Below are 12,325 nucleotides of genomic sequence, written 5' to 3'. Positions count from 1 at the left end.
CAACAGGGTTTACTCCTAGATAAGTGTGCACAGAATTGCATGATAACTTCTAGAACCATGGGAAATGAGCCCCTGAAGAACCACCCTAATCAGGCATGCTAATAAAATGCTAACAATGGATCCAAAGGCTAGCTAGCATAAGAGCAAACCAGGGAAAGTGAATGGTTAGGGACCAGAGAATGGGAACTATCAGTGCCAAATAGCAGAAGAATGCAGGGCCCTGTGCAAGGGTTGCCAAGTAGTAGCAGACAGTTGACTCATTAAATTCCCATTAAATATTATCTGTACTGAGCATTATTTGATCAGGCCATTGGTCCGTTTTAATTCACTATTGTCTTCTCTGACTGGTAACTCTTGGAGACTGGGGCACAAAAAGGTCATTCTGCTGTGTGGGATCCTTACTAGGTTTGTCGGGGACTGAACCACAATCTTCTGCATAAATTGCAATGCTGTCACTGGCCCACAAACCCTCCTTAGTGTGTCTTAATTTCAATTCTGACTTTGTAGAATGTCTACACTGGTTCTACTTTAATAACAGAAGTGGCACAGTATAGTGGAAGGAAAACTGATCTACAATTTTTGGTTTTGTGGAGGGTGAACTGGTGTAGGCACCATCAATTACTGTTTTAATGACATTGCCAACAGAAACAGTGTGTATGTTATGCCAAGTTGCTTCCAATTTATGGCAACCCTATGAATTAATGACCTCTAAAACATCCTATCCATAACAGCCCTGCTGGGATCTTATAAACTGAGAGCTGTGGCTTCCTTGATTGAGTCAATCCATCTTCTGTTGGGTCTTCCTCTTTTCCTGCTGCCTTCGACTTTTCCTAGAATTACCGTCTTTTCCAGTGACCCGTTTGCTCCTAATGTGACCAAAATATGATCGCTTCAGTTGAGTCATTTTAGCTTCTAAGGCAAGTTCAGGCTTTATTTGTACAACCCACATTTGTCTTTTTGGTGGTCCACAGCATCTGTAAAACTCTCTTCCAACAAATTTCAAATGAATCGACTTTCTTCCTGTCAAGTCTGTTTGTTGTCCAACTTTCACAGCCATACATAATAATGGATACGACAGCATGAGTTCTTATCTTGGTCACCAGTGACACATCCTTACACTTAAGAATCTTTTCTAGCTCCTTCATGGCTGCCTTTCCCAGTCTCAATCGCCTTCGGATTTCTGTTGCAGCCTCCCTTTTGGCTGATAGAGCCAAGGAACAGAAAATCTTGAACCATTTCAAATTCTTCATCATTAACCTTAAACTTCTGTAACTCCCTAGTAATCATTACTTTTCCCTTCTTGATGTTCAGCTGTAATTCTGCTTTTGCACTTTGCTTTAACCTTAATCAATAGTTGCTTCAAGTCTTCACTATTTTCTGCCAGTAACGTGGTGTTATTTGCATATCTCAAATAGTTAATGTTCCTTCCACCAATTTTCACTCCTTTGCCTAAACCTAATTCAGGTTTCCTTACAATATGAAACAATACTAATAGCTAATAATCAAATTTCCCTCTCCCACTTTTTGTCAGCTCTCTGCAGAAAGAGGATACTTTTAACTAAATTGATATTTAGTTATTGATATTTAAAATACTGTATTTCAGCTATATCATTCAAAAATGCAGTATTTTTAAAAAAACATGGGGAAAGATCTCCATGACCAAGATACTCTTTAGTGTTTGCTGCTGCTGCTATCCTTGGGAGGGGGAGGAATCTTTTCCAGAAAAGAAAAAAAAACATTTATGGTCAGGGTCCATGAATGACAGGAGCAATACTTGACTGAGTGTGTCCAGCAGCTGCCAGGCACTCAAAAGCTGGCATTTTAAAACTTCAGCAGGCCAGTGATCGAATCCTTGTACTCCTTGTGCAAGGCACATGCAGCACAGTTAACACTGCATTAGGCAACGGTGCTTCAGACTTCATTCCAGCATCAATTTTCAAGGACTGGAACTCAGTGTACCCTGTAAACTGCCAATAGCCTTCTGAGTACCTTAACTCCAGTAGACAAATGCACTCACATCTTTGGAATTTTCAACATTAGTGGACTGCATTTAAATTATCGATAAAACCAAATGAGCAGACTCTGCCACTATTTTGGGCACAGTAACAGACCACTTAGCACTCTTGCTTGGAGTGCCTTATAGTAAACCAGCCTGTGACAGAATGAAATGGAGAAGTGCAAGGGGTAGAATCAGCTATGTACTGCTTCAGGTGGTAGGGGAGATATTTTTCAACCAGGCCTGCAAACGTACCTGTTACTGTCACATTGAAGTGATGACTTGAACACAATTATGTGCTGTTCAGATATGGAATATACAGGTTCACTTGCTTCCCTAGTCAACACACTGTGCTGCAGTGCCTCTATACATTCCAGATTTGAGACCACCATTAGCCCCCTCCTGCCCAAATTTGAACCTCTGTGCCATGCAGCTTCCAGGGACTGCTAAAGTCCTAAAAAGTACCAAGATGGGTAGCCGTGCTAGTAGTCTGCCCGTAGCAGCAGCAAAGAACAAGAGTCTAACAAAATTTGTGGCAGGGTATGAGCCTTCACGATTCACAGCTCATTTCTTCAGTCTGAAGTGAGCAGTAACCCACTAAAGCTCATACCCTGCCACAAATCTTGGTAGTCTTTAAGGTGCTACTGCAACGTGCTACTGCACTGTTTTCTTCTGAAAAGCAATTCTTTTGAAAGCTGCTTCTTCTCAGCACCAGAGGGCAGTACAACACCCTTCAACAGGCCAGTGAGCTGCTGGCAAGAGAAGGCGACAAAAAGTGCTATCAAGTCACAGCCAACCTATGGCACCCCCTTCATGGGGCTTTCAAGGCAAGGTGGTTTGCTACTGCCTGACCCTGCATAACAACCCTGGACATCCTTGGTGGTCTCCCATCCAAATCCTAAACAGGGACAATGCTGCTTTGTTTCTGAGATCGAGCTAGTGTAGGCCATCCAGGTCTATTTGGTGCAGTAGGTAATCAAACTGAGTCTGACCCTCATCTTGGTGGATGTGGATGCATGTAATTAGTTAACAATGGCAAGTCGCAACATAGAAACCTTTCCCAGTTTATCACAATCTCTGCAGACCTACAGCCTGTTTTGGGACACCTTTCTTCTCCATCCCTTGAGAACAGTGAATGCAGCTTCTGTTCTCATTTGCAGAACTTGAAGGTGAAGCTTTCCCCATCCTTAATACATATTTGAACCTGACAAATTGTATCTCTTGATTCTTATCTATGCCAATGGTTGCCGAATACATATACACAGCATTGCTAAATCAGGCCACAATCCAATAATTTGAACTTCAATGCAGTGTGTGTAGTGGTTGTTTTTTAAAAAAAGACTGTGGCCTTCTTACATGCTTTGTAAGGGAGATACAAGTGTGTGCAGATTTTAGTGGTCTCGTACATATTGGAAAATTGTGTGAACTGGCTTTAGTGGGCCTAAGTTCTGGGAGGAGGAATGAGTGGGAAACTGTCCCAGACCATTCTATTAACATGCGTCAAGCTTAAAGCATGTAGCAGAGTTAAGGGCACTTTCAGTTAATCCCAGGGAGAGTGTTGCTGATCCTTATTTGTTCAAATGGCAGAAATTAGTTCAGAACACCACAGGTTAAACAGCACAAGGGCAGAACTGTAGAGCTAGGCTCCTACCAATACGATTCCACACCAAATCAGAGTATTAGTCCTAATGAAAGGTCCAATCTAGGGCAACTGCCACTAAACCAGAGAAAGTATCTCATATATAGCCGGCCAGTCAAGACACAGACAGCTTCTGTGAAAGCTGCTTAAAAGCTTTAGGAGAGGGGCTCATTACACTGGCTGCAGCTCATTAGAGCAATAGGTTGGGCTATGCAATCTGTGTCAGGCTCACAGCCCCTAACTCCCTCCCAAAAGTGGGCTTCAAAAATCTACCAGCTCCAGAGACGGATCTGTTCCAATACTGTAATGCTGGTTCTGCTTCACCTGGAATTGTTGTAGGACACAGTCCAGAGATTTTCAAGCTGTCCATGAAGGAAGGATAGAGAACTACACCAATGGCTCCTATTTAAAAAAACCCTGAGGACAGCTCCTCCCACAGCCCAATTATATGAAACAAACCACACAACTTACAATTAACATGATCAAGCACATTATCATGTGCAGTTTTCCCATTCCAGCCCTCACATTTGTATCTTAAACTTTCTCCAGAAAGCTCAGGAAGCATACATGCCCCCCCCCCCCCATCAAGCAACATACTAAGTGGGCCAAAGTCAATTCTCCCTCTAAAAGATTTAAAGGAAGACCAGTGCACCCTTTGAGCTTATAAGGGACTGTAGCATGAGATTAGTAACGACAAGGTTTCTTAAGTGGCATCCTGCCTACAACTGCCAGTATTCTGCCAGAGTGCTTCACTGTATTGCAGTCTTAAAGTGTACTCTTTGTTCCTGACAGACTGAATCAGGGTTCTCTGTATGCTTGTCATAAAACATGCCTCAATCTTCCACACTGCATAGTTTTCAGCAAGCAAGCAGAAACCATCTTGAAAACACTCTGCCTGATTGGCCTGGCTTTGGGTCAGGATGTACAGTGCAGTCTAGAGTTATGGAATCCTACTGATGTGCATTGTCTCATTTTGGCTTTACATGCAGCAGCCATGGAAAGACAGTCATACTGGCATTCTTAAAAGGGAGGGTCCCACACACCTTCGTTCAAGCCAGTGGCCATTTTTCTAACCTTTACTTACCACAAACACAAAAGTATACAGACAAGGGTGAGATAGAACCTACCATTTTATTGAGCTCTTCAATCAACTTGGAATTTCATGAACCAGACATACGTAATAAACACCCAGAAGTGGATCGCAAAAGGCACTTCCTGCTTATGGAGTGGGCAGGTAAACAAGCTAGCTTCTCTGTACAACACCAGCCAAATTAGCCCTCCCAAGGTCAGCCACCTTAGCACTGCCCTCCCGTTTTACACAAGCCAGACCCCCTGTAGGTTGTGACCCAAGGCTTTTCTGTAGGACACCTTGGCCTAGCAGGGAATACTGGAAACTCAAGGAATTTGTGGTGTCAAAAAAGAACGTTTAAAAGCTGCCATTTGAGACAAGGGCTTCTCTGTACTCACACCCTGTCCCAAACACAATAAATAAGCAATTATAAAAAAATTTCAAGTATGTAGGGTTTCTCCCCGCTTCCTTTCCAAATGCACTTGTGTTCTGAAGGAAGCTGGTTTCTCTGTAGCTACACCAGTAACTTCAGAATGCAATTTGGACCTGACTTTGAAAACTTAAACCCTGGGAGTTTTGTGCAACATGGATTCCTTGGCTTTTCTGAAGAAAAAAAATTCCAGGCGCCAAAGTATGCAGCCTACAGACCTTGGATACAGACCTGTGATTTCTCTGTAATACATCACAAGGTTGGCCAAGTGCCTGTTCTGATAAAAGTTGGTGAGGTTTGGCTAGTGCTAAAACCATGCATAGGATCTCTTAAAAACCTTATTACGTACATCCTCCAAGAAGACAGAGTAGGAAATGATTAAAATATGGTGCTGACTTAAATTAAGAGCATAATACACCATGGGTTGTCAAACCAGATCTACCTCCATATAAAAACCACACCAGATTGGAGCTCCAGACGGAACTTGTGCTGCATGCAAGGCAATCTGGTAAGAAGATGGCTCACATGAGAACTACTTAGCTGGAGGAAAGTGGGCTTTACATTCTCAGTGGAGCCAAGTCATTGCATCATGCTGGTCTATGTATTTGGACAGAGACTATGTGGAACCACAGACTGTGCATGTTACAGCGGAAGTTTCTTTTTCACTGTTTCAAGGAAAGGAGTCCTGTTAGGCTTTGGGAGAACACAAAGGTTAGACTGAAGCACTGTCGATTACAGCCTGTTCCTCTCTACATTACATTGACAGCTCCTATGTTCAGCTGGCTCTACTTGCATGTCAAGAGAAAAAAGCACAGTGCAATTTTGTGGTCCCCATAGGAATTACTATGCCTGGCAATGGACAGTGTGCACCAAGTTAAGAGCAAAGAAGGACAGGACCAGTTTAGGGAAGGGGGCTCTTTCCCACAGAGTCTGAAAGTTTCTCTGTAATTACACCAACAGGTCTGGGGAAAGAAGCCCAACATATTCAGTATTTAAGTTTTTTGGGTACTTCCCATGGGAAGCTGTCCCTACCAAAGTGGCCATAGGCTGCAGTCTTCTGATAAATAGGCTTCTTCAGATCCAGATCCCTGGAATATACAAGTCCGTAACTCAATACAGGGCATTCACCAAACAAAGCAAAAAGCAGCTACACCTGAAGGATCAACATGTATGCAGGGATGTTCAATGATGTATGCCCAAAACAGATCAATGGCTGCCTCGTACAACTCACAATAACCCATTTGCTCCCATTTCGAGAAATGTAGGCAACAGCACAAAGTTTGTCCTAAAACACTAAGCCTCTGGGTTCAATTAGCATTGTGTAGTACTTACCAGCCTTTAACAGTTGCTACATCCAACTGCAAATGTCCAACAGGGTTGACACTATCTGAATAACCAGATTTTTGTAACCAGGCCTGCCCACTTCCAGAGCACATTCTTAAGGACACAGGCAGCAACACACCAATGTCTGCAGAGCTGAACACCCCAGGAATTGCAATGGAGTAACGCATGTGGGTGCATTTAGTTAAGTGATACCAAGGCTGTCAAGTCTTGGGCATCAGTGACCCTAACACTACCTTAATGCTCAGCATTTATCCAAAAAACAGCCATAAGCTGTCTTAAATCAATACTGATATGAAGTCCTTAGAGACCGTTCTCCCCAGTCTGTATTAGGGAACTCCAAACAGTCTAAAGGCCAACAAGTTGCACCACCTTGTTTTTATCATGTATTTGAAATAAATACTGAACCAAGATCCCTCTACAGGTACACTCCCAGATTCCCCAGTGTCCAGTTGATCTGACCTCAAATGCAGATTGCAGCCACTTCCTTTATCACTATGAACCAGCAGGCTAATTCCTCATGAACTGCTTCCGTCTGCCAATTTGCAGTAGATGGGAGTGTCAGATAATGGGAGCAATATCAACACTTCTGCACATTCAGGGCAGCTGACCACTGACTGTGTCTTGCCACATTTTCAGCCTAGTCCCATCCTTATTACCTTGTCTGTATTTATAAGTATAGATGTGCATGCTTATTCTGACCATGTTTTTTACCTGACAATGACCCCTGGGCGGAGGTCAAAGTTCTTCTTCACAATTTCTAGCAGCTCATGCTCACTCTTTTGGGAAGTGCCATAATGGAAAATAGAGACAGATAATGGGTCGGCCACACCAATGGCATAGGAAACCTGGAAGCAAAATTAACATAAACCACAAGCATTAAGGTATGCAGTAACTTTAATCATCCTGTAGGGCTACTGGTTTCCACCCCCCAGATATGCCTATCTGCCTGCATTTGACTCCCGACCTACTGTATTAATCTGGGTTCCTCAACTAACAGTTTTTTTCTAGTGCAGCAGTATTCTGATTGCTGTCTCCAGAATTACTCCATAACTGAGCTAACTTTTAAAAATTAGACTGCATCTGGTTATTAGTTTAGTACATAACCAACGCCACTTATGCTAAAGGGGAACCTCTGTCATAATATATCACTATTTGTGTGTGAAAGTCTGGTGCAGGAGTTGGGACCTACTAAGTGCCATATATTTACTGATCTGAAAGTTCTTCCAGACAACATTACCAGCTTATACTTATGCATTGCCAACACACCACTTAAGGCCACCGTGCCTTGTTTAGCCATCTATATAACCACCGTTGTCCTATACTATTAGCTTGTGCTTGTATTTTGAAGTTTATCTGACCGGTCTACTGTCAATATAAGGGCGCACAAAGGTTACCTCTTCAAAAACCAGCGCATGGTTATAGAGCACTGTTAACTAACTGCAACTTAACTGTGTTCCCATTCCCCCTGCCCAATCTTTCAGCACAGAAGAAGCAGGTTGACTATACCTGGACAAGTACTCTCCGACACAGACCAGACATTACAAGGGATTTTGCTACCCAGCGAGCAGCGTAAGAAGCTGAACGGTCGACCTTTGTGTAGTCTTTACCAGAGAAAGCACCACCTCCATGAGCTCCCCAGCCACCATAGGTGTCAACAATTATCTTCCGGCCAGTCAAGCCAGCATCACCCTGTAATTAACAATACTCCATGAAATCATTTAACCTTCTTTTATAGTCCAGATGGACACAGCTGCCACCTTCACAAGACAAAACTGTTGAAGCAAAGGGCTGTAAACAGCTATATTTCACACGCTTTCCCCCCCCCCAACACCATAAATGACATTTTACATGATCAAGGCACATGATCTGTCAATTCCACTTAAATTAATTTTCATATACATAAATGGAACTAAGTTATTGATAGTTTATAATAGCTATCATCTGTGGCCTCTCAAAAAGCTACCATATTTGTGTTGAGCAGGCAACAGACAAAAAGCCAAAAAACTTCCCCTCATACCTGGGGTCCACCAATTACAAAACGACCACTAGGCTGCAGGTGATAGACTGTGCTATCATCCAGATATTTTGCAGGCACAACAGCTTTGACCACTTTCTCTTTCAGGGCATCTCGCATTTCATCCAGACAAATTTTATCATCATGCTGAACAGAGATAACAATCGTATGGACTCTAATGGGGATGACAGCACCTCGATCCTGCCTGTACTGCACGGTCACCTGAAACAAAACCAAGATGAAAAAAATAACATGTTATATGTTCTGCATACCTTCAGATTCTGACAAACCATTAGAAGTAAATGCCTAACTAGCTGGCCCCTTCTAACACGAAAATGTTCTATGGCTTGACCTATATGACATAACCCAGTGGAGTTCATCTGCTGCTTTGCAGCATCTACTTACATGGGCTGGCTTTCATCCTCATTCTCTCACTAGAGATTTACACCACCAAGCCATTTACCTGAGTTTTCGAATCTGGTCGCAGCCAGGGCAAAGTACCATTACGACGGAGTTCTGCCAGTTTAGCATTCAGCTTGTGTGCCATGATAAGTGTCAAGGGCATGCACTCTTCAGTCTCATCAGTAGCATACCCAAACATCAAGCCCTGTAACAAACAGAGATTTAGAACTCCAGCTTCCAAGTGACCCTTAGGAATGCTATCATGTTCTGTGTAGTCTGTGAACACCAACCTGATCTCCAGCACCAATGTCTTCTTCATTTCTGTCCAGATGAACTCCCTGAGCGATATCAGGGGACTGTTGCTCCAGAGCAACCAAGACATTACATGTCTTGTAGTCAAAACCTAGGAACCACAGAAACAATTAAGTATTAATGGCCAAACGTTTTCCATTCAGAGCCAGAAAAAGCTTGTCTCATACAGACCACCTACCTTTTGAGGAATCATCATACCCAATGTGCTTGATTGTTTCACGAACAATTTTCTGATAGTCAACCGCAGCTCTGGATGTTATTTCGCCAGCCAAAAGAATCATTCCAGTCTTAGCAGCAGCTTCTACAGAAGAAAATTGTCCTACTGTGAGTTCCAAGAGAAGGACTGCTGATCTCACTGGCCACACCCACAATAGGTGTTGTTTTCTTCCTTTAACAGAAGAGTTCACTCACCACATGCTACTTTGGCATCTGGATCTTGTCTAAGATGTGCATCAAGGACAGCATCACTAATTTGGTCACAAATCTTATCTGAAATCAGAAATCTCACATTATTTTCTTGACACCAGGTTGCTACTATTCCAAAGCATTAAGACTTCAGTAAATTAGCAATCTTATTCATTCAGAAACACCAGTAGTGTCATACAATAGGAAAATTTTGATTTTTTTAAAAATAGCATATTACTAAACCATATATCCAGGTACCTTTCTGATTGCAAAATAGGGGAGCTTAAGTTAACTAAAATTACCACTCACAGATAACCTTTATTCTTTGACTTCAAGGACAGTAGAACTCAAATAACTTCTGAACTGCATAGGAGATCCCAACCTTCCACCCCACCAATTAAAGGTTCTTTTTTTGCCATCCCTGATTCTTTTCAGACATCCTGTTGCCAAGCTTCCAAGTCCAAATAGCACCTAAACTACACACATTTAGAATTTTACTTTGCTGTCTTAATTTGTCCCACAAGAGTGACAACATTAAAGTCACATCTAAATTTTCAAGTACTGTCTGCTCTGCACTGTGACTCACTTTAAGCAGATGGAAAGCACTTTGTGCAGGTATTTCATCTAATCATACATAATCTGATTCCATGCCTTAGGATACTACAACTAAAAAGCTAGCATCATATAAAGACTTCTGGATCTATAATCTGGTTTCTTATTACAAAGCTCCTCCCAGTGGCTTACAATATTTTTAAAGTGTATTTTCTTTTCTCTCCCTCCTTTCCCAATGCTTAAGTCTCCAGCTTCTATCCCCAAGATGTTCCACTGGTAGTATGCTCTGTAGCCCTGTGCAAGATCAGCAGGTGCAAGATCAGCTTGACCAAAGGCAGAAGCCCATGGCAGACCTTTTAGAGCAGTGCAAAGACAAAGAATACCACCAACAGTTCTACACACAACACTATTCTCCAGAACACAATGATGAAGACTGAGTTACCAGACTAGTAGAAGCAGTCTAGCTTACACCAAAGAAGGCCCAGCATACCAAACAACCTCCTCACCCCAGTGTTCCAGCAAATCCTCACCAGAAACATCTATTATATTTTAGTTCCAACTGTGAATACTACTAAGCCAAGAATAGTCAGCAACACTGTCTACATAAAAGGCTATAAATGTCATTTCCAGTAGCATCCTGATACCTAATAAACATAACAGTAACTAGAAGAAATCATTACACCAAACATATCTAACAGTCAGGGCAAGAACAAGTGCATCTGCCACTGTTCACATGATTATATCATGAAGCTCTAAAAGTCACAGCAGCAGCTTTAATTATAAAGCCAGAATATGTTATTGTGCTCAAGGTAAACCATAGATTTACCAGGTTACTTGCTAGACTTTGAACCACAATGCAATATAATGTACTATCATACACCAACGCCTAATCTTTTTTCCCAAATCTAAGTCTCTTGGGCAGAGCAGAAAAAGCATTCTAAAAATCTAGATTCAAGTGGGTAGCTGTGTTGGTCTGAAGCAGCAGAACAAAGTGTAAGTCCAGTGGCACCTTTAAGACCAACTAAGTTTTATTCAAGGTATACACTTTTGAGCACAAGCTTATACACCTCTGAATAAAACTTTGTTGGTTTTAAAGGTTCCACTGAACTCATTCTAAAAACCTGTTCATGACAGCAAAACCAACATGGCTGTGATACAGGAATCTGGGCTTCATGGGGAACCAAGATCAATCAAGTGTAAAGAGAAAATAGGTATATGATCACAATGTTGTCAAGGACAGAAAAGGTTACTGATGCAGCTGTAGGTTGACTGAATAAAGCCACTGAAATTTGCTTAGGTTTTCTTGCACAGGTCTTTGTACACCTCCCAGAAAGCAAAGCTGCCCTGAGGTGCCACATGGCTTGAGGCCACATGTCCATGGTGCAATTGCTGATTTCCTGCAGAAGACTCATATGGCCACTGCTGACTTTCTTTCATCCTGTTCCTGTATCAAAGGCTCCTCATTAGTATACAGACCACCCAAACAGATTATATTTAGAGATGATCTCCCCATATACAAAAACACACACACCTCGAGCCAAAAACGGCCCTACCAACCATCCCGCCCTCTCCCCCAACCGCCACTCAGCGCTGGTGACTACCCAACCGTCATGGCGAAGGACAAAAACCACCTCATTCCCAAGCACTTCAACATATTAAGTACTACTCCCACTTTAGACTGATCAAAACAAGCATTTTCATATACCACTTTTAACCAGGCCCGCAAACACACATACTACTGAATCTGATAAAAACCCAACTGAGGGCTAGTTATGACCCACCCTTCCTTAGTGAAGTCTGGGACCCATCCTCTTCACAATGTCTTTTTTTAAGCCTCTTAAGTGTGGGCATCCCCCTGCCCCCACTTTTTCTTCCTTTCTCCCACCACCTGAAAAACGATGTTTTAAAATGGATGCCTCCAAGCTTCCCCCCCCCCCGTCCCCATTCTCTTCCCCGAGAACGCTCCATGCGGACACCACGTGGTCAGCGCTAGAATCGTCTGCAATGCGGGGGCGCGTCCACGCCGGCACGCGAGCCGGCGGGAGCGCGCACCCATACAAGAAGCCGGTTTCGTCATCTTTTTTCGCACAATCCCGATTGTACGGGGGGGAGAGCGCGCGCGCGCCTCCCCCCCCCCCGGCCCCAGAATCCACGACGCCTGA

General features: G+C 42.9%; 1 protein-coding gene across 1 annotated transcript in view; it reads right to left on the bottom strand.

Moving 5' to 3' along the window:
• Positions 1-4,864: 4,864 nt before the first annotated feature.
• Positions 4,865-12,325, bottom strand: part of MAT2A (methionine adenosyltransferase II, alpha) — a 7,910-nt gene continuing 449 nt past the window's right edge. The window contains exons 2-9 of the mRNA XM_015408163.1: positions 9,618-9,695; positions 9,385-9,507; positions 9,185-9,297; positions 8,956-9,099; positions 8,496-8,714; positions 7,985-8,167; positions 7,190-7,323; positions 4,865-6,222 (exon numbers count right to left, since the gene is read on the bottom strand). Coding sequence (XP_015263649.1) covers positions 6,120-6,222; positions 7,190-7,323; positions 7,985-8,167; positions 8,496-8,714; positions 8,956-9,099; positions 9,185-9,297; positions 9,385-9,507; positions 9,618-9,695 — 1,097 coding nt within the window. The 3' untranslated portion in view covers positions 4,865-6,119. The remainder of the gene's footprint in view (positions 6,223-7,189; positions 7,324-7,984; positions 8,168-8,495; positions 8,715-8,955; positions 9,100-9,184; positions 9,298-9,384; positions 9,508-9,617; positions 9,696-12,325) is intronic.

Source organism: Gekko japonicus, unplaced genomic scaffold, assembly GCF_001447785.1.
Source record: "Gekko japonicus isolate JY-2015 unplaced genomic scaffold, Gekko_japonicus_V1.1 scaffold139, whole genome shotgun sequence".
In the NCBI taxonomy this organism is placed as follows: Eukaryota; Metazoa; Chordata; class Lepidosauria; order Squamata; family Gekkonidae; genus Gekko; species Gekko japonicus.
This window is presented reverse-complemented; position numbering and strand designations above follow the sequence as displayed.